Below are 19,021 nucleotides of genomic sequence, written 5' to 3' on the forward strand. Positions count from 1 at the left end.
TCGGCCACTCCAGAGCCAAAGATTGGATGAGTTGACCGCACTGAGCTCCACGGTGGCCACGGGGAGAGGAGTGTTGGCCACTCAGAGCCACACATGGGCCACAGTGAGCCACAGATTGGATGGATTGACCACACTGAGCTCCGCGGTGGCCACGGGGAGAGGAGTGTTGGCCACCCAGAGCCACACATGGGCCACAATGAGCCACAGATTGGATGGATTGACCACACTGAGCTCCGCGGTGGCCACGGGGAGAGGAGTGTTGGCCACCCAGAGCTACACATGGGCCACAATGAGCCACAGATTGGATGGATTGACCGCACTGAGCTCCGCGGTGGCCACGTGGAGAGGAGTGTTGGCCACATTGGGCCACACATTGGCCAAGCTGAGGCACGGATCGGGTGAGTGGATCTCAATCAGCTCTGTGTTGGCCACGGGGAGAGGAGCATTAGCCACCCAGAGCCACACATGGGCCACGCTGAGCCACAAATTGGATGGATTGACCACACTGAGCTCCGTGTTGGCCACGGGGAGAGGAGTGTTGGCCACCCAGAGCTACACATGGGCCACAATGAGCCACAGATTGGATGGATTGACCACACTGAGCTCCGCGGTGGCCACGTGGAGAGGAGCACTAGCCACCCAGAGCTACACATGGGCCACAATGAGCCATAAATTGGATGGATTGACCGCACTGAGCTCCGTGGTGGCCACGGGGAGAGGAGTGTTGGCCACCCAGAGCTACACATGGGCCACAGTGAGCCACAAATTGGATGGATTGACCGCACTGAGCTCCGCGGTGGCCACAGGGAGAGGAGTGTTGGCCACCCAGAGCTACACATGGGCCACAATGAGCCACAGATTGGATGGATTGGCCACACTGAGCTCCATGTTGGCCACGGGGAGAGGAGTGTTGGCCACATTGGGCCACACATTGGCCACGCTGAGCCACAAATTGATGGATTGACCGCACTGAGCTCCGCGGTGGCCACGGGGAGAGGAGTGTTGGCCACCCAGAGCTACACATGGGCCACAATGAGCCACAAATTGGATGGACTGACCGCACTGAGCTCCGCGGTGGCCACGGGGAGAGGAGTGTTGGCCACCGAGAGCGACACATGGGCCACAGTGAGCCACAGATTGGATGGATTGACCACACTGACCTCCGCGGTGGCCACGTGGAGATGAGTGTTGGCCACACTGGGCCACACATTGGCCACGCTGAGCCACAAATTGGATGGATTGACCACACTGAGCTCCGCGGTGGCCACGGGGAGAGGAGTGTTGGCCACCCAGAGCTACACATGGGCCACACTGAGCCACAAATTGGATGGATTGACCACACTGAGCTCAGCGGTGGCCACGGGGAGAGGAGCACTAGCCACCCAGAGCTACACATGGGCCACAGTGAGCCACAGATTGGATGGATTGACCGCACTGAGCTCCGCGGTGGCCACGGGGAGAGGAGCACTAGCCACCCAGAGCTACACATGGGCCACAGTGAGCCACAGATTGGATGGATTGACCACACTGAGCTCCGCGGTGGCCACGTGGAGAGGAGTGTTGGCCACATTGGGCCACACATTGGCCACGCTGAGCCACAGATTGGATGGATTGACCGCACTGAGCTCCGCGGTGGCCACGGGGAGAGGAGTGTTGGCCACCCAGAGCTACACATGGGCCACAATGAGCCACAGATTGGATGGACTGACCGCACTGAGCTCCGCGGTGGCCACGTGGAGAGGAGCACTAGCCACCCAGAGCTACACATGGGCCACAGTGAGCCACAGATTGGATGGATTGACCGCACTGAGCTCCGGGGTGGCCACGTGGAGAGGAGTGTTGGCCACCCAGAGCTACACATGGGCCACAGTGAGCCACAGATTGGATGGATTGACCGCACTGAGCTCCGCGGTGGCCACGGGGAGAGGAGTGTTGGCCACCCAGAGCTACACATGGGCCACAGTGAGCCACAGATTGGATGGATTGACCACACTGAGCTCCGCAGTGGCCACGTGGAGAGGAGTGTTGGCCACACTGGGCCACTCATGGGCCACGCTGAGCCACAAATTGGATGGATTGACCGCACTGAGCCCCAGGGTGGCCACGTGGAGAGGAGTGTTGGCCACATTGGGCCACACATGGGCCACAATGAGCCACAAATTGGAAGGATTGACCACACTGAGCTCCGCGGTGGCCACGTGGAGAGGAGTGTTGGCCACACTGGGCCACTCATGGGCCACGCTGAGCCACAAATTGGATGGATTGACCGCACTGAGCTCCGCGGTGGCCACGGGGAGAGGAGTGTTGGCCACACTGAGCCTCACAGTGGCCACGTTGGCCACACCTGGCCACAAATTGGTCCTGTTGACCACTCTCAGCTCCACGTTGGCCACATGGAGCCTCACAGTGGCCACGTTGGCCACCTGACAGCCCCAAATTGGTCACGTTGCCCGCTCCGAGCCCCACGTTGGCCACACGGAGCCTCACAGTGGCCACGTTGGCCACACCTGGCCACAAATTGGTGCTGTTGACCACTCTCAGCTCCACGTTGGCCACATGGAGCCTCACAGTGGCCACGTTGGCAGCACCTGGCCACAAATTGGTCCTGTTGACCACTCTCACCTCCATGTTGGCCACGTGGAGCCTCACAGTGGCCACGTTGGCCACACCTGGCCACAGATTGGTCCTGTTGACCACTCTCAGCTCCACGTTGGCCACACGGAGCCTCACAGTGGCCACGTTGGCCACACCTGGCCACAAATTGGTGCTGTTGACCACTCTCAGCTCCACGTTGGCCACATGGAGCCTCACAGTGGCCACGTTGGCCACCTGACAGCCCCAAATTGGTCACGTTGCCCGCTCCGAGCCCCACGTTGGCCACACGGAGCCTCACAGTGGCCACGTTGGCCACACCTGGCCACAAATTGGTGCTGTTGACCACTCTCAGCTCCACGTTGGCCACATGGAGCCTCACAGTGGCCACGTTGGCAGCACCTGGCCACAAATTGGTCCTGTTGACCACTCTCACCTCCATGTTGGCCACGTGGAGCCTCACAGTGGCCACGTTGGCCACACCTGGCCACAGATTGGTCCTGTTGACCACTCTCAGCTCCACGTTGGCCACACGGAGCCTCACAGTGGCCACGTTGGCCACACCTGGCCACAAATTGGTGCTGTTGACCACTCTCAGCTCCACGTTGGCCACATGGAGCCTCACAGTGGCCACGTTGGCCACCTGACAGCCCCAAATTGGTCACGTTGCCCGCTCCGAGCCCCACGTTGGCCACACGGAGCCTCACAGTGGCCACGTTGGCCACACCTGGCCACAAATTGGTCCTGTTGACCACTCTCAGCTCCACGTTGGCCACACGGAGCCTCACAGTGGCCACGTTGGCCACCCCCGGCCCTGTGACGGCCCCAAATTGGCCGAGTTGCCCGCTCCGAGCCCCACGTTGGCCACGCAGAGCCTCACAGTGGCCACGCTGGCCACACCAGGCCACAGATTGGTGCTGTTGACCACTCTCAGCTCCACGTTGGCCACACGGAGCCTCACAGTGGCCACGTTGGCCACACCTGGCCACAAATTGGTGCTGTTGACCACTCTCAGCTCCACGTTGGCCACACGGAGCCTCACAGTGGCCACGTTGGCCACACCTGGCCACAAATTGGTCCTGTTGACCACTCTCACCTCCATGTTGGCCACGTGGAGCCTCACAGTGGCCACGTTGGCCACCCCTGGCCCCGTGACGGCCCCAAATTGGCCGAGTTGCCCGCTCCGAGCCCCACGTTGGCCACGCAGAGCCTCACAGTGGCCACGTTGGCCACACCTGGCCCCGTGACGGCGCTAAATTGGCCGAGTTGCCCGCTCCAAGCCCCACGTTGGCCACACGGAGCCTCACAGTGGCCACGTTGGCCACACCTGGCCACAAATTGGTCCTGTTGACCACTCTCAGCTTCACGTTGGCCACGTGGAGCCTCACAGTGGCCACGTTGGCCACACCTGGCCACAGATTGGTGCTGTTGACCACTCTCACCTCCATGTTGGCCACGTGGAGCCTCACAGTGGCCACGTTGGCCACACCTGGCCACAAATTGGTGCTGTTGACCACTCTCAGCTCCACGTTGGCCACACGGAGCCTCACAGTGGCCACGTTGGCCACACCTGGCCACAGATTGGTTCTGTTGACCACTCTCAGCTCCACGTTGGCCACACGGAGCCTCACAGTGGCCATGTTGGCCACACCTGGCCCCAAATTGGCCGAGTTGCCCGCTCTGAGCCCCACGTTGGCCATGTGGAGCCTCACAGTGGCCACGTTGGCCACACCTGGCCACAGATTGGTGCTGTTGACCACTCTCACCTCCACGTTGGCCACGTGGAGCCTCACAGTGGCCACATTGGCCACACCTGGCCACAGATTGGTCCTGTTGACCACTCTCAGCTCCACGTTGGCCACGCAGAGCCTCACAGTGGCCACGTTGGCCACCCCTGGCCCCGTGACGGCCCCACATTGGCCGAGTTGCCCGCTCTGAGCCCCACGTTGGCCATGTGGAGCCTCACAGTGGCCACGTTGGCCACACCAGGCCGCAGATTGGTGCTGTTGACCACTCTCAGCTCCACGTTGGCCACACGGAGCCTCACAGTGGCCACGTTGGCCACGTGACAGCCCAAAATGGGTCACGTTGCCCGCTCCGAGCCCCACGTTGGCCACGCGGAGCCTCACAGTGGCCACGTTGGCCACCCCTGGCCCCGTGACGGCCCTAAATTGGCCGAGTTGCCCGCTCCGAGCCCCACGTTGGCCACACGGAGCCTCACAGTGGCCACGTTGGCCACACCTGGCCACAAATTGGTGCTGTTGACCACTCTCAGCTCCACGTTGGCCACGTGGAGCCTCACAGTGGCCACGTTGGCCACACCTGGCCACAGATTGGTCCTGTTGACCACTCTCAGCTCCACGTTGGCCACACGGAGCCTCACAGTGGCCACGTTGGCCACACCTGGCCCCGTGATGGCCCCAAATTGGCTGAGTTGCCCGCTCCGAGCCCCACGTTGGCCACACCTGGCCACAAATTGGTCCTGTTGACCACTCTCAGCTCCACGTTGGCCACGTGATGGCCCCAAATTGGCCGAGTTGCCCGCTCCGAGCCCCACGTTGGCCACACGGAGCCTCACAGTGGCCACGTTGGCCACCCCTGGCCCCGTGACGGTCCCACATTGGCCGAGTTGCCTGCTCTGAGCCCCACATTGGCCACGTGGAGCCTCACAGTGGCCACGCTGGCCACAGCTGGCCACAAATTGGTCCTGTTGACCATTCTCAGCTCCATGTTGGCCACACGGAGCCTCACAGTGGCCACGTTGGCCACCCCCGGCCCTGTGACAGCCCCAAATTGGCCGAGTTGCCCGCTCCGAGCCCCACGTTGGCCACGCAGAGCCTCACAGTGGCCACGCTGGCCACACCAGGCCACAGATTGGTGCTGTTGACCACTCTCAGCTCCACGTTGGCCACACGGAGCCTCACAGTGGCCACGTTGGCCCCGTGACGGCCCCAAATTGGCCGAGTTGCCCGCTCTGAGCCCCACGTTGGCCACATGGAGCCTCACAGTGGCCACGTTGGCCACACCTGGCCACAAATTGGTCCTGTTGACCACTCTCACCTCCACGTTGGCCACACGGAGCCTCACAGTGGCCACGTTGGCCACCCCCGGTCCCGTGACGGCCCCACATTGGCCGAGTTGCCCGCTCCGAGCCCCACGTTCGCCACACGGAACCTCACAGTGGCCACGTTGGCCACACCTGGCCACAAATTGGTCCTGTTGACCACTCTCAGCTCCACGTTCGCCACACGGAGCCTCACAGTGGCCACGTTGGCCACCCCTGGCCCCGTGATGGCCCCAAATTGGCCGAGTTGCCCGCTCCGAGCCCCACGTTGGCCACACGGAGCCTCACAGTGGCCACGTTGGCCACGTGACAGCCCCAAATGGGTCACGTTGCCCGCTCCGAGCCCCACGTTGGCCACGCAGAGCCTCACAGTGGCCACGTTGGCCACCCCTGGCCCCGTGACGGCCCCAAATTGGCCAAGTTGCCTGCTCCGAGCCCCACGTTGGCCACATGGAGCCTCACAGTGGCCACGTTGGCCACACCTGGCCACAGATTGGTGCTGTTGACCACTCTCACCTCCATGTTGGCCACATGGAGCCTCACAGTGGCCATGTTGGCCACACCTGGCCCCAAATTGGCCGAGTTGCCCGCTCTGAGCCCCACGTTGGCCACACCTGGCCTCATAGTGGCCACGTTGGCCACACCTGGCCTCACAGTGGCCACGTTGGCCACCCCCGGCCCCGTGACGGCCCCACATTGGCCGAGTTGCCCGCTCTGAGCCCCACGTTGGCCACACCTGGCCACAAATTGGTCCTGTTGACCACTCTCAGCTCCACGTTGGCCACACGGAGCCTCACAGTGGCCACGTTGGCCACACCTGGCCCCGTGATGGCCCCAAATTGGCTGAGTTGCCCGCTCCGAGCCCCACGTTGGCCACACCTGGCCACAAATTGGTCCATTTGACCACTCTCAGCTCCACGTTGGCCACGTGATGGCCCCAAATTGGCCGAGTTGCCCGCTCCGAGCCCCACGTTGGCCACACGGAGCCTCACAGTGGCCACGTTGGCCACCCCTGGCCCCGTGACGGTCCCACATTGGCCGAGTTGCCTGCTCTGAGCCCCACATTGGCCACGTGGAGCCTCACAGTGGCCACGCTGGCCACAGCTGGCCACAAATTGGTCCTGTTGACCACTCTCAGCTCCACGTTGGCCACACGGAGCCTCACAGTGGCCACGTTGGCCACCCCCGGCCCTGTGACGGCCCCAAATTGGCCGAGTTGCCCGCTCCGAGCCCCACGTTGGCCACGCAGAGCCTCACAGTGGCCACGCTGGCCACACCAGGCCACAGATTGGTGCTGTTGACCACTCTCAGCTCCACGTTGGCCACACGGAGCCTCACAGTGGCCACGTTGGCCCCGTGACGGCCCCAAATTGGCCGAGTTGCCCGCTCTGAGCCCCACGTTGGCCACATGGAGCCTCACAGTGGCCACGTTGGCCACACCTGGCCACAAATTGGTCCTGTTGACCACTCTCACCTCCACGTTGGCCACACGGAGCCTCACAGTGGCCACGTTGGCCACCCCCGGTCCCGTGACGGCCCCACATTGGCCGAGTTGCCCGCTCCGAGCCCCACGTTCGCCACACGGAACCTCACAGTGGCCACGTTGGCCACACCTGGCCACAAATTGGTCCTGTTGACCACTCTCAGCTCCACGTTCGCCACACGGAGCCTCACAGTGGCCACGTTGGCCACCCCTGGCCCCGTGATGGCCCCAAATTGGCCGAGTTGCCCGCTCCGAGCCCCACGTTGGCCACACGGAGCCTCACAGTGGCCACGTTGGCCACGTGACAGCCCCAAATGGGTCACGTTGCCCGCTCCGAGCCCCACGTTGGCCACGCAGAGCCTCACAGTGGCCACGTTGGCCACCCCTGGCCCCGTGACGGCCCCAAATTGGCCAAGTTGCCTGCTCCGAGCCCCACGTTGGCCACATGGAGCCTCACAGTGGCCACGTTGGCCACACCTGGCCACAGATTGGTGCTGTTGACCACTCTCACCTCCATGTTGGCCACATGGAGCCTCACAGTGGCCATGTTGGCCACACCTGGCCCCAAATTGGCCGAGTTGCCCGCTCTGAGCCCCACGTTGGCCACACCTGGCCTCATAGTGGCCACGTTGGCCACACCTGGCCTCACAGTGGCCACGTTGGCCACCCCCGGCCCCGTGACGGCCCCACATTGGCCGAGTTGCCCGCTCTGAGCCCCACGTTGGCCACACCTGGCCACAAATTGGTCCTGTTGACCACTCTCAGCTCCACGTTGGCCACACGGAGCCTCACAGTGGCCACGTTGGCCACCCCCGGCCCCGTGACGGCCCCACATTGGCCGAGTTGCCCGCTCCGAGCCCCACGTTGGCCACGCAGAGCCTCACAGTGGCCACGTTGGCCACCCCCGGCCCTGTGATGGCCCCAAATTGGCCGAGTTGCCCGCTCCGAGCCCCACGTTCGCCACACGGAGCCTCACAGTGGCCACGTTGGCCACACCTGGCCACAGATTGGTGCTGTTGACCACTCTCAGCCCCACGTTGGCCACACGGAGCCTCACAGTGGCCACGTTGGCCACACCTGGCCACAAATTGGTCCTGTTGACCACTCTCAGCTCCACGTTGGCCACACGGAGCCTCACAGTGGCCACGTTGGCCACACCTGGCCACAGATTGGTGCTGTTGACCACTCTCAGCTCCACGTTGGCCACATGGAGCCTCACAGTGGCCACGTTGGCCACCCCTGGCCCCGTGACGGCCCCAAATTGGCCAAGTTGCCCGCTCCGAGCCCCACGTTGGCCACACGGAGCCTCACAGTGGCCACGTTGGCCACCCCTGGCCCCGTGACGGCCCCAAATTGGCCGAGTTGCCCGCTCCGAGCCCCACGTTGGCCACGCAGAGCCTCACAGTGGCCACGTTGGCCACCCCCGGCCCCGTGACGGCCCCAAATTGGCCGAGTTGACCCCTCTGAGCCCCACGTTGGCCACGTGGAGCCTCACAGTGGCCACGTTGGCCACGTGACAGCCCCAAATGGGTCACGTTGCCCGCTCCGAGCCCCACGTTGGCCACGCAGAGCCTCACAGTGGCCACGTTGGCCACCCCTGGCCCCGTGACGGCCCTAAATTGGCCGAGTTGCCCGCTCCGAGCCCCACGTTGGCCACACGGAGCCTCACAGTGGCCACGTTGGCCACACCTGGCCCCAAATTGGCCGAGTTGCCCGCTCTGAGCCCCACGTTGGCCACACGGAGCCTCACAGTGGCCACGTTGGCCACACCTGGCCACATGATGGCCCCAAATTGGCCGAGTTGACCCCTCTGAGCTCCACGTTGGCCACACGGAGCCTCACAGTGGCCACGTTGGCCACGTGACAGCCCCAAATGGGTCACGTTGCCCACTCCGAGCCCCACGTTGGCCACACGGAGCCTCACAGTGGCCACGTTGGCCACCCCTGGCCCCGTGACGGCCCCAAATTGGCCGAGTTGCCCGCTCTGAGCCCCACGTTGGCCACACGGAGCCTCACAGTGGCCACGTTGGCCACACCTGACCACATGATGGCCCCAAATTGGCCGAGTTGACCCCTCCTCAGCTCCACGTTGGCCACACGGAGCCTCACAGTGGCCACGTTGGCCACCCCCAGCCTCGTGATGGCCCCAAATTGGCCGAGTTGCCCGCTCCGAGCCCCACGTTGGCCACGCAGAGCCTCACAGTGGCCACGTTGGCCACCCCCGGCCCCGTGACGGCCCCAAATTGGCCGAGTTGACCCCTCTGAGCCCCACGTTGCCCACACGGAGCCTCACAGTGGCCACGTTGGCCACACCTGGCCACAAATTGGTCCTGTTGACCACTCTCACCTCCACGTTGGCCACACGGAGCCTCACAGTGGCCACGTTGGCCACCCCCGGCCCCGTGACGGCCCCACATTGGCCGAGCTGCCCGCTCCGAGCCCCACGTTGGCCACGCAGAGCCTCACAGTGGCCACGTTGGCCACCCCTGGCCCCGTGACGGCCCCAGATTGACCAAGTTGACCCCTCTGAGCCCCACGTTGGCCACACGGAGCCTCACAGTGGCCACGTTGGCCACGTGACAGCCCCAAATGGATCACGTTGCCCGCTCTGAGCCTCACGTTGGCCACGCAGAGCCTCACAGTGGCCACGTTGGCCACCCCTGGCCCCGTGACGGCCCCAAATTGGCCAAGTTGCCTGCTCCGAGCCCCACGTTGGCCACATGGAGCCTCACAGTGGCCACGTTGGCCACACCTGGCCACAGATTGGTGCTGTTGACCACTCTCACCTCCATGTTGGCCACATGGAGCCTCACAGTGGCCATGTTGGCCACACCTGGCCCCAAATTGGCCGAGTTGCCCGCTCTGAGCCCCACGTTGGCCACACCTGGCCTCATAGTGGCCACGTTGGCCACACCTGGCCTCACAGTGGCCACGTTGGCCACCCCCGGCCCCGTGACGGCCCCACATTGGCCGAGTTGCCCGCTCTGAGCCCCACGTTGGCCACACCTGGCCACAAATTGGTCCTGTTGACCACTCTCAGCTCCACGTTGGCCACACGGAGCCTCACAGTGGCCACGTTGGCCACCCCTGGCCCCGTGACGGCCCCAAATTGGCCAAGTTGCCCGCTCCGAGCCCCACGTTGGCCACACGGAGCCTCACAGTGGCCACGTTGGCCACCCCTGGCCCCGTGACGGCCCCAAATTGGCCGAGTTGCCCGCTCCGAGCCCCACGTTGGCCACGCAGAGCCTCACAGTGGCCACGTTGGCCACCCCCGGCCCCGTGACGGCCCCAAATTGGCCGAGTTGACCCCTCTGAGCCCCACGTTGGCCACGTGGAGCCTCACAGTGGCCACGTTGGCCACGTGACAGCCCCAAATGGGTCACGTTGCCCGCTCCGAGCCCCACGTTGGCCACGCAGAGCCTCACAGTGGCCACGTTGGCCACCCCTGGCCCCGTGACGGCCCTAAATTGGCCGAGTTGCCCGCTCCGAGCCCCACGTTGGCCACACGGAGCCTCACAGTGGCCACGTTGGCCACACCTGGCCCCAAATTGGCCGAGTTGCCCGCTCTGAGCCCCACGTTGGCCACACGGAGCCTCACAGTGGCCACGTTGGCCACACCTGGCCACATGATGGCCCCAAATTGGCCGAGTTGACCCCTCTGAGCTCCACGTTGGCCACACGGAGCCTCACAGTGGCCACGTTGGCCACGTGACAGCCCCAAATGGGTCACGTTGCCCACTCCGAGCCCCACGTTGGCCACACGGAGCCTCACAGTGGCCACGTTGGCCACCCCTGGCCCCGTGACGGCCCCAAATTGGCCGAGTTGCCCGCTCTGAGCCCCACGTTGGCCACACGGAGCCTCACAGTGGCCACGTTGGCCACACCTGACCACATGATGGCCCCAAATTGGCCGAGTTGACCCCTCCTCAGCTCCACGTTGGCCACACGGAGCCTCACAGTGGCCACGTTGGCCACCCCCAGCCTCGTGATGGCCCCAAATTGGCCGAGTTGCCCGCTCCGAGCCCCACGTTGGCCACGCAGAGCCTCACAGTGGCCACGTTGGCCACCCCCGGCCCCGTGACGGCCCCAAATTGGCCAAGTTGACCCCTCTGAGCCCCACGTTGCCCACACGGAGCCTCACAGTGGCCACGTTGGCCACACCTGGCCACAAATTGGTCCTGTTGACCACTCTCACCTCCACGTTGGCCACACGGAGCCTCACAGTGGCCACGTTGGCCACCCCCGGCCCCGTGACGGCCCCACATTGGCCGAGCTGCCCGCTCCGAGCCCCACGTTGGCCACGCAGAGCCTCACAGTGGCCACGTTGGCCACCCCTGGCCCCGTGACGGCCCCAGATTGACCAAGTTGACCCCTCTGAGCCCCACGTTGGCCACACGGAGCCTCACAGTGGCCACGTTGGCCACGTGACAGCCCCAAATGGGTTACGTTGCCCGCTCCGAGCCCCACGTTGGCCACGCAGAGCCTCAAAGTGGCCACGTTGGCCACCCCCGGCCCCGTGACAGCCCCACATTGGCCGAGTTGCCCGCTCTGAGCCCCACGTTGGCCACGTGGAGCCTCATAGTGGCCATGTTGGCCACACCTGGCCCCAAATTGGCTGAGGTGCCCGCTCTGAGCCCCACGTTGGCCACATTGGAGCCTCACAGTGGCCACGTTGGCCACCCCGGCCCCGTGACGGCCCCACATTGGCCGAGTTGCCCGCTCCGAGCCCCACGTTGGCCACGCAGAGCCTCACAGTGGCCACGTTGGCCACACCTGGCCACAAATTGGTCCTGTTGACCACTCTCAGCTCCACGTTGGCCACACGGAGCCTCACAGTGGCCACGTTGGCCACACTTGGCCACAGATTGGTGCTGTTGACCATTCTCACCTCCACCTTGGCCACGTGGAGCCTCACAGTGGCCACGTTGGCCACACCTGGCCACAGATTGGTGCTGTTGACCACTCTCACCTCCATGTTGGCCACACGGAGCCTCACAGTGGCCACGTTGGCCACACCTGGCCACAGATTGGTGCTGTTGACCACTCTTAGCTCCACGTTGGCCACATGGAGCCTCACAGTGGCCACGCTGGCCACGTGACAGCCCCAAATGGGTCACGTTGCCCGCTCCGAGCCCCACGTTGGCCACACAGAGCCTCACAGTGGCCACATTGGCCACCCCTGGCCCCGTGACGGCCCCAAATTGGCCGAGTTGACCCCTCTGAGCCCCACGTTGGCCACATGGAGCTTCACAGTGGCCACGTTGGCCACACCTGGCCCCAAATTGGCCGAGTTGCCCGCTCTGAGCCCCACGTTGGCCACGCAGAGCCTCACAGTGGCCACGTTGGCCACCCCTGGCCCCGTGACGGCCCCACATTGGCCGAGTTGCCCGCTCCGAGCCCCACGTTGGCCACGCAGAGCCTCACAGTGGCCACGTTGGCCACCCCCGGCCCCGTGACGGCCCCAAATTGGCCGAGTTGCCCGCTCTGAGCCCCACATTGGCCACACCTGGCCACAAATTGGTCCTGTTGACCACTCTCACCTCCACGTTGGCCACACGGAGCCTCACAGTGGCCACGTTGGCCACCCCCAGCCCCGTGACGGCCCCACATTGGCCGAGCTGCCCGCTCCGAGCCCCACGGAGCCGTGGGGTGGCCCCCTCGGTGCAGCGCTCACTCACCCCTCGCCCACCAGCCCCTCGTGCTCGTCGGCCAGCGAGTCGCGGCGGAAGGGCAGCACCACGAGGCGCGTGCCGTAGATGAGCATGACGGCGCAGCGCCCGTCGGGGTCCACGCGCACTTTGGGGATGTGCACGTTCTGCACGAAGCCGTCCTGCGGGGAACACAGGTTATGGGGCGGGCCCCACATCTCCGCCCCCCCCCCCCCCCCCCGCCCCCCAACATCTCCGCCCCACACGTCCCCACAACGTACCCGCAGCTCGGGCTCTTCGAAGTAGTGCAGGGAGAGCGTCTTCAGGTCGTGCGTGCCGGGGTCGTACTCCACCACCGAGAGCTGCAACGGGGACGGTCGCCGGGACCCCGATGCGCCCCACAGATCCCATAGCGGCCCCATAGAGCGGCCGTACGGTAACCCCATAGTGACCACGCAGTGACCCCGGAGCGACCCACAGTACCAACAGTGCCCCATAGTGGCCCCAATGTGCCCCCTTTGTGTCCCATTGGACCCCACTGTGCCCCACAGTGACCCCACTGTGCCCCATAGTGGCCCCACTGTGCCCCCATTGTGCCCCATTGTACCCAACAGTGCCCCATAGTGACCCCACTGTGCCCCACAGTGACCCCACTGTGCCCCATAGTGGCCCCACTGTGCCCCCACTGTGTCCCATTGGACCCAACAGTGCCCCATAGTGACCCCACTGTGCCCCATAGTGGCCCCACTGTGCCCCCATTGTGCCCCATTGGACCCCACTGTGCCCCACAGTGACCCCACTGTGCCCCATAGTGGCCCCACTGTGTCCCATTGGACCCATCAGTGCCCCATAGTGACCCCACTGTGCCCCATAGTGGCCCCACTGTGCCCCCACTGTGTCCCATTGGACCCAACAGTGCCCCATAGTGACCCCACTGTGCCCCATAGTGGCCCCACTGTGCCCCCATTGTGCCCCATTGGACCCAACAGTGCCCCATAGTGACCCCACTGTGCCCCATAGTGGCCCCACTGTGCCCCCATTGTGCCCCATTGGACCCCACTGTGCCCCACAGTGACCCCACTGTGCCCCATAGTGGCCCCACTGTGTCCCATTGGACCCAACAGTGCCCCATAGTGACCCCACTGTGCCCCATAGTGGCCCCACTGTGCCCCCATTGTGCCCCATTGGACCCCACTGTGCCCCATAGTGACCCCACTGTGCCCCATAGTGGCCCCACTGTGCCCCCACTGTGTCCCATTGGACCCAACAGTGCCCCACAGTGACCCCACTGTGCCCCATAGTGGCCCCACTGAGCCCCACTGTGTCCCATTGGACCCAACAGTGCCCCACAGTGACCCCACTGTGCCCCATAGTGGCCCCACTGTGCCCCCACTGTGTCCCATTGGACCCAACAGTGCCCCATAGTGACCCCACTGTGCCCCATAGTGGCCCCACTGTGCCCCCATTGTGCCCCATTGGACCCAACAGTGCCCCATAGTGACCCCACTGTGCCCCATTGTGTCCCATTGGACTCCACAGTGCCCCATAGTGACCCCACAGTGCCCCATAGTGACCCCACTGTGCCCCATTGTGTCCCATTGGACCCAACAGTGCCCCACAGTGATCCCACTGTACAGTCACCCCTCACCCCATGGCCACCCCTCACCCCACGGCCACCCCTCACCCCACGGCCACGCCTCGCCCCACGGCCACCCCTCACCCCACGGCCACGCCTCGCCCCACAGCTCCACCTCACCCCCCGGCCACCCCTCACCCCCTGGCCACGCCTCACCCCACGGCCACCCCTCACCCCACGGCCTCCCCTCACCCCATGGCCACCCCTCACCCCCCAGCTCCACCTCACCCCACGGCCACCCCTCACCCCACGGCCACGCCTCACCCCACGGCCACCCCTCACCCCACGGCCACCCCTCACCCCACGGCCACCCCCACCCCCCAGCTCCACCTCACCCCACAGCCACCCCCACCCCCCAGCTCCACCTCACCCCACGGCCACCCCTCACCCCACAGCCTCGCCTCACCCCACAGCCACCCCTCACCCCACGGCCACGCCTCACCCCACGGCCACCCCCACCCCCCAGCTCCACCTCACCCCACAGCCACCCCTCACCCCACGGCCACCCCTCACCCCACAGCCACCCCCACCCCCCAGCTCCACCTCACCCCACGGCCCCCCCTCACCCCACGGCCACCCCTCACCCCACGGCCACCCCCACCCCCCAGCTCCACCTCACCCCACAGCCACCCCCACCCCCCAGCTCCACCTCACCCCACAGCCACCCCTCACCCCACGGCCACCCCTCACCCCACAGCCACCCCCACCCCCCAGCTCCACCTCACCCCACGGCCACCCCTCACCCCACAGCCTCGCCTCACCCCACAGCCACCCCTCACCCCACGGCCACGCCTCACCCCACGGCCACCCCCACCCCCCAGCTCCACCTCACCCCACAGCCACCCCTCACCCCACGGCCACCCCTCACCCCACAGCCACCCCCACCCCCCAGCTCCACCTCACCCCACGGCCCCCCCTCACCCCACGGCCACCCCTCACCCCACGGCCACCCCCACCCCCCAGCTCCACCTCACCCCACAGCCACCCCCACCCCCCAGCTCCACCTCACCCCACAGCCACCCCTCACCCCACGGCCTCCCCTCACCCCACGGCCGACCCCAGATCCCCCCGTAGGGCCGTGCGGTGCCCGTGGCCGTGCCCACCTTGGCGTCCTTGAAGCTGAGCAGCAGCGCATCCCGCTTGGCGCCCGCCAGCTGCACGCTGGCCATGGACATGACGTTGCCGAAGAACGAGAAGGACGCGACCAGCTCCAGCTTCTCCTTGTGGCCTCGGCCCTCTGCCGCGGGCACCGGGGCACCGGGTCACCGCCCCACGCGTGGGGACAGGGCGTGGCCAGCAGCGCCCCATAACCAGCAGTGCCCCATAACCACCAGCATCCCATAACCACCACACAGACACCAGCACCCCATAACCAGCAGCGCCCCGTAACCAGCAGCGCCCCATAACCAGCAGCATCCCATAACCACCACACAGACACCGGCACCCCATAACCAGCAGCGCCCCATAACCAGCAGCGCCCCGTAACCAGCAGCGCCCCGTAACCAGCAGCGCCCCATAACCACCAGCATCCCATAACCAGCAGCGCCCCATAACCAGCAGCGTCCCGTAACCAGCAGCGCCCCATAACCACCATACAGACACCGGCACCCCATAACCAGCAGCGCCCCGTAACCAGCAGCGCCCCATAACCAGCAGCGCCCCGTAACCAGCAGCGCCCCATAACCAGCAGCATACAGCCACCAGCACCCCATAACCAGCAGCGCCCCATAACCAGCAGCGCCCCATAACCAGCAGCGCCCCGTAACCAGCAGCGCCCCGTAACCAGCAGCGCCCCATAACCAGCAGCGTCCCATAACCAGCAGCGCCCCGTAACCAGCAGCGCCCCGTAACCAGCAGCATCCCATAACCAGCAGCGCCCCATAACCAGCAGCGCCCCATAACCAGCAGCGCCCCGTAACCAGCAGCATCCCATAACCAGCAGCGCCCCGTAACCAGCAGCATCCCATAACCAGCAGCGCCCCATAACCAGCAGCGCCCCATAACCAGCAGCGTCCCATAACCAGCAGCGCCCCATAACCAGCAGCATCCCATAACCAGCAGCGCCCCGTAACCAGCAGCGCCCCGTAACCAGCAGCATCCCATAACCAGCAGCGCCCCGTAACCAGCAGCGCCCCGTAACCAGCAGCATCCCATAACCAGCAGCGCCCCATAACCAGCAGCGCCCCATAACCAGCAGCATCCCATAACCAGCAGCGCCCTATAACCAGCAGCGCCTCATAACCACCAGCACCCCATAACCGCCAGCACCCCATAACCGCCAGCACCCCATAACCACCACACAGACACCAGCACCCCATAACCAGCAGCACCCCATAACCACCACACAGCCATCAGCACCCCATAACCTCCAGCACCCCATAACCACCACACAGCTACCAGCACCCCATAACCACCAGCATACAGCCACCAGCACCCCATAACCAGCAGCACCCCATAACCAGCAGCACCCCAACAACACCAACACCCCAAAAGGATCAAAATGTGACAATGGGGGGTGTCACAGTGTGGGGGTGACAATGTCGGGGTGTCACAGTGTCGGGTGTCACGCCATGGAGGTGACAATGTCGGGGTGTCACACTGTCAGGTGTCACACCGTGGGGGTGACAATGTCGGGGTGTCACAGTGTCAGGTGTCATGGTGTGGGGGTGACAGTGTCGGGGTGTCACAGTGTGGGGGTGACAATGTCAGGGTGTCACTGCATTGAGTGTCACGCCGTGGGGGTGACAATGTCGGGGTGTCACAGTGTCAGGTGTCACATTGTGGGGGTGACAATGTCGGGGTGTCACTGCATTGAGTGTCACGCCGTGGGGGTGACAATGTCGGGGTGTCACAGTGTGCGGTGTCACGGTGTGGGGGTGACAGTGTCGGGGTGTCACAGTGTCGGGTGTCACGCCATGGAGGTGACAATGTCGGGGTGTCACACTGTCAGGTGTCACACTGTGGGGGTGACAATGTCGGGGTGTCACAGTGTCAGGTGTCACGGTGTGGGGGTGACAGTGTCGGGGTGTCACAGTGTGGGGGTGACAATGTCAGGGTGTCACTGCATTGAGTGTCACGCCGTGGGGGTGACAATGTCGGGGTGTCACAGTGTCAGGTGTCACACTGTGGGGGTGACAATGTCGGGGTGTCACTGCATTGAGTGTCACGCCGTGGGGGTGACAATGTCGGGGTGTCACAGTGTCAGGTGTCACACCGTGGGGGTGACAATGTCGGGGTGTCACGGTGTGGGGGTGACAATGTCGGGGTGTCACAGTGTCGGGTGTCACGGTGTGGGGGTGACAGTGTCGGGGTGTCACAGTGTCGGGTGTCACGCCATGGAGGTGACAGTGTCGGGGTGTCACAGTGTGGGGGTGACAATGTCGGGGTGTCACAGTGTCGGGAGGGGTCCCACCCCCACTTACCCGCATTCCGATCTTTGACGCCGCTCTGCAACCGGAACACAAAGCACCATCAGCGCTGCCCCACGCACACACCCCTCTGCCCCCCAAGTGTGGGGCGGGCTCCGGGGGTCCCGGTGGGGGATTTTAGGGGTGGGGTGGAGGGGAAACACACCTCGGCGTCGTGGTTGAGGCGGTAGACGTAGAGCTGTGAGGTGCCAGCCACCACCAGGTTGCGTTCGGCGGTGCCGAAGAAGTGGCAGTAGAGGCAGAACTCCAACCCCGTCGGAGGGTGCGCCTGTTTGTACACCGCGTACATGGCGCCGCTACAGCCGGACCACAGCCGGACCTCAGCCGGATGACAGCCGGACTACAGCCAGATGACAGCCGGACTACAGCCAGATGACAGCCGGACCACAGCCAGATGACAGCTGGACTACAGCCAGATGACAGCCGGACCACAGCCAGATGACAGCCGGACTACAGTCGGACCACAGCCGGACTACAGCCGGACCACAGCCGGACTACAGCCAGACTACAGCCAGGTGACAGCCGGACTACAGCCAGGTGACAGCCGGACTACAGCTGGACTACAGCCAGATGACAGCCGGACCACAGCCAGATGACAGCCGGACTACAGCCAGACGACAGCCGGACTACAGCCAGATGACAGCCGGACCACAGCCAGATGACAGCCAGACTACAGCCAGATGACAGCTGGACTACAGTCGGACCACAGCCGGACCACTACAGATGACAGCCGGACCACAGCCAGACTACAGCTAGATGACAGCCAGATGAAAGCCGGCCTACAGCCAGACTACAGCCGGACCACAGCCAGATGACAGCCGGACCACAGCCAGACTACAGCTAGATGACAGCCGGACCACAATCAGATCATTGCTGCACCAAAGCCGGACCACAGCCGGATCACACCAGCACACGGCCGGGTGACAGCCGGACCACCGTCAGATCATAGCTGCACCACAGCCGAACTACAGTCGGACCACCGCTCCAACCGCCAATCACAGCGCTCCTGGGGGAAAAAAAAAGGTCAGGGGGTAAAGGGGGACCAGAATGCGCACAAATGGGGTTTCTATGGGGCTGCCCCCACCCCACTGCCCCCCAGGAGTGGCCCCACAGTGTCTATGGGTCCCCGTGTCCCCCCCAGAGCAGCCCCACAGCACCAGAGGGCCTCTA

General features: G+C 64.7%; 1 protein-coding gene across 1 annotated transcript in view; it reads right to left on the reverse strand.

Moving 5' to 3' along the window:
- Positions 1-18,211, reverse strand: part of LOC136045607 (cleavage and polyadenylation specificity factor subunit 1-like) — a gene marked incomplete at its 3' end in the record, with an annotated part of 44,796 nt that extends 26,585 nt beyond the window's left edge. Inside the window, 5 exon segments of the mRNA XM_065731617.1 lie at positions 12,818-12,969; positions 13,069-13,149; positions 15,527-15,660; positions 17,846-17,870; positions 17,997-18,211. Of these exon segments, the coding sequence (XP_065587689.1) occupies positions 12,818-12,969; positions 13,069-13,149; positions 15,527-15,660; positions 17,846-17,870; positions 17,997-18,140 (536 nt within the window).
- Between the last annotated feature and the right edge of the window lie 810 nt (positions 18,212-19,021).

This window comes from Cyrtonyx montezumae, unplaced genomic scaffold, assembly GCF_038088225.1.
Source record: "Cyrtonyx montezumae isolate F1298 unplaced genomic scaffold, pur_monq_1.0 scaffold_144, whole genome shotgun sequence".
NCBI classification, from domain to species: domain Eukaryota; kingdom Metazoa; phylum Chordata; class Aves; order Galliformes; family Odontophoridae; genus Cyrtonyx; species Cyrtonyx montezumae.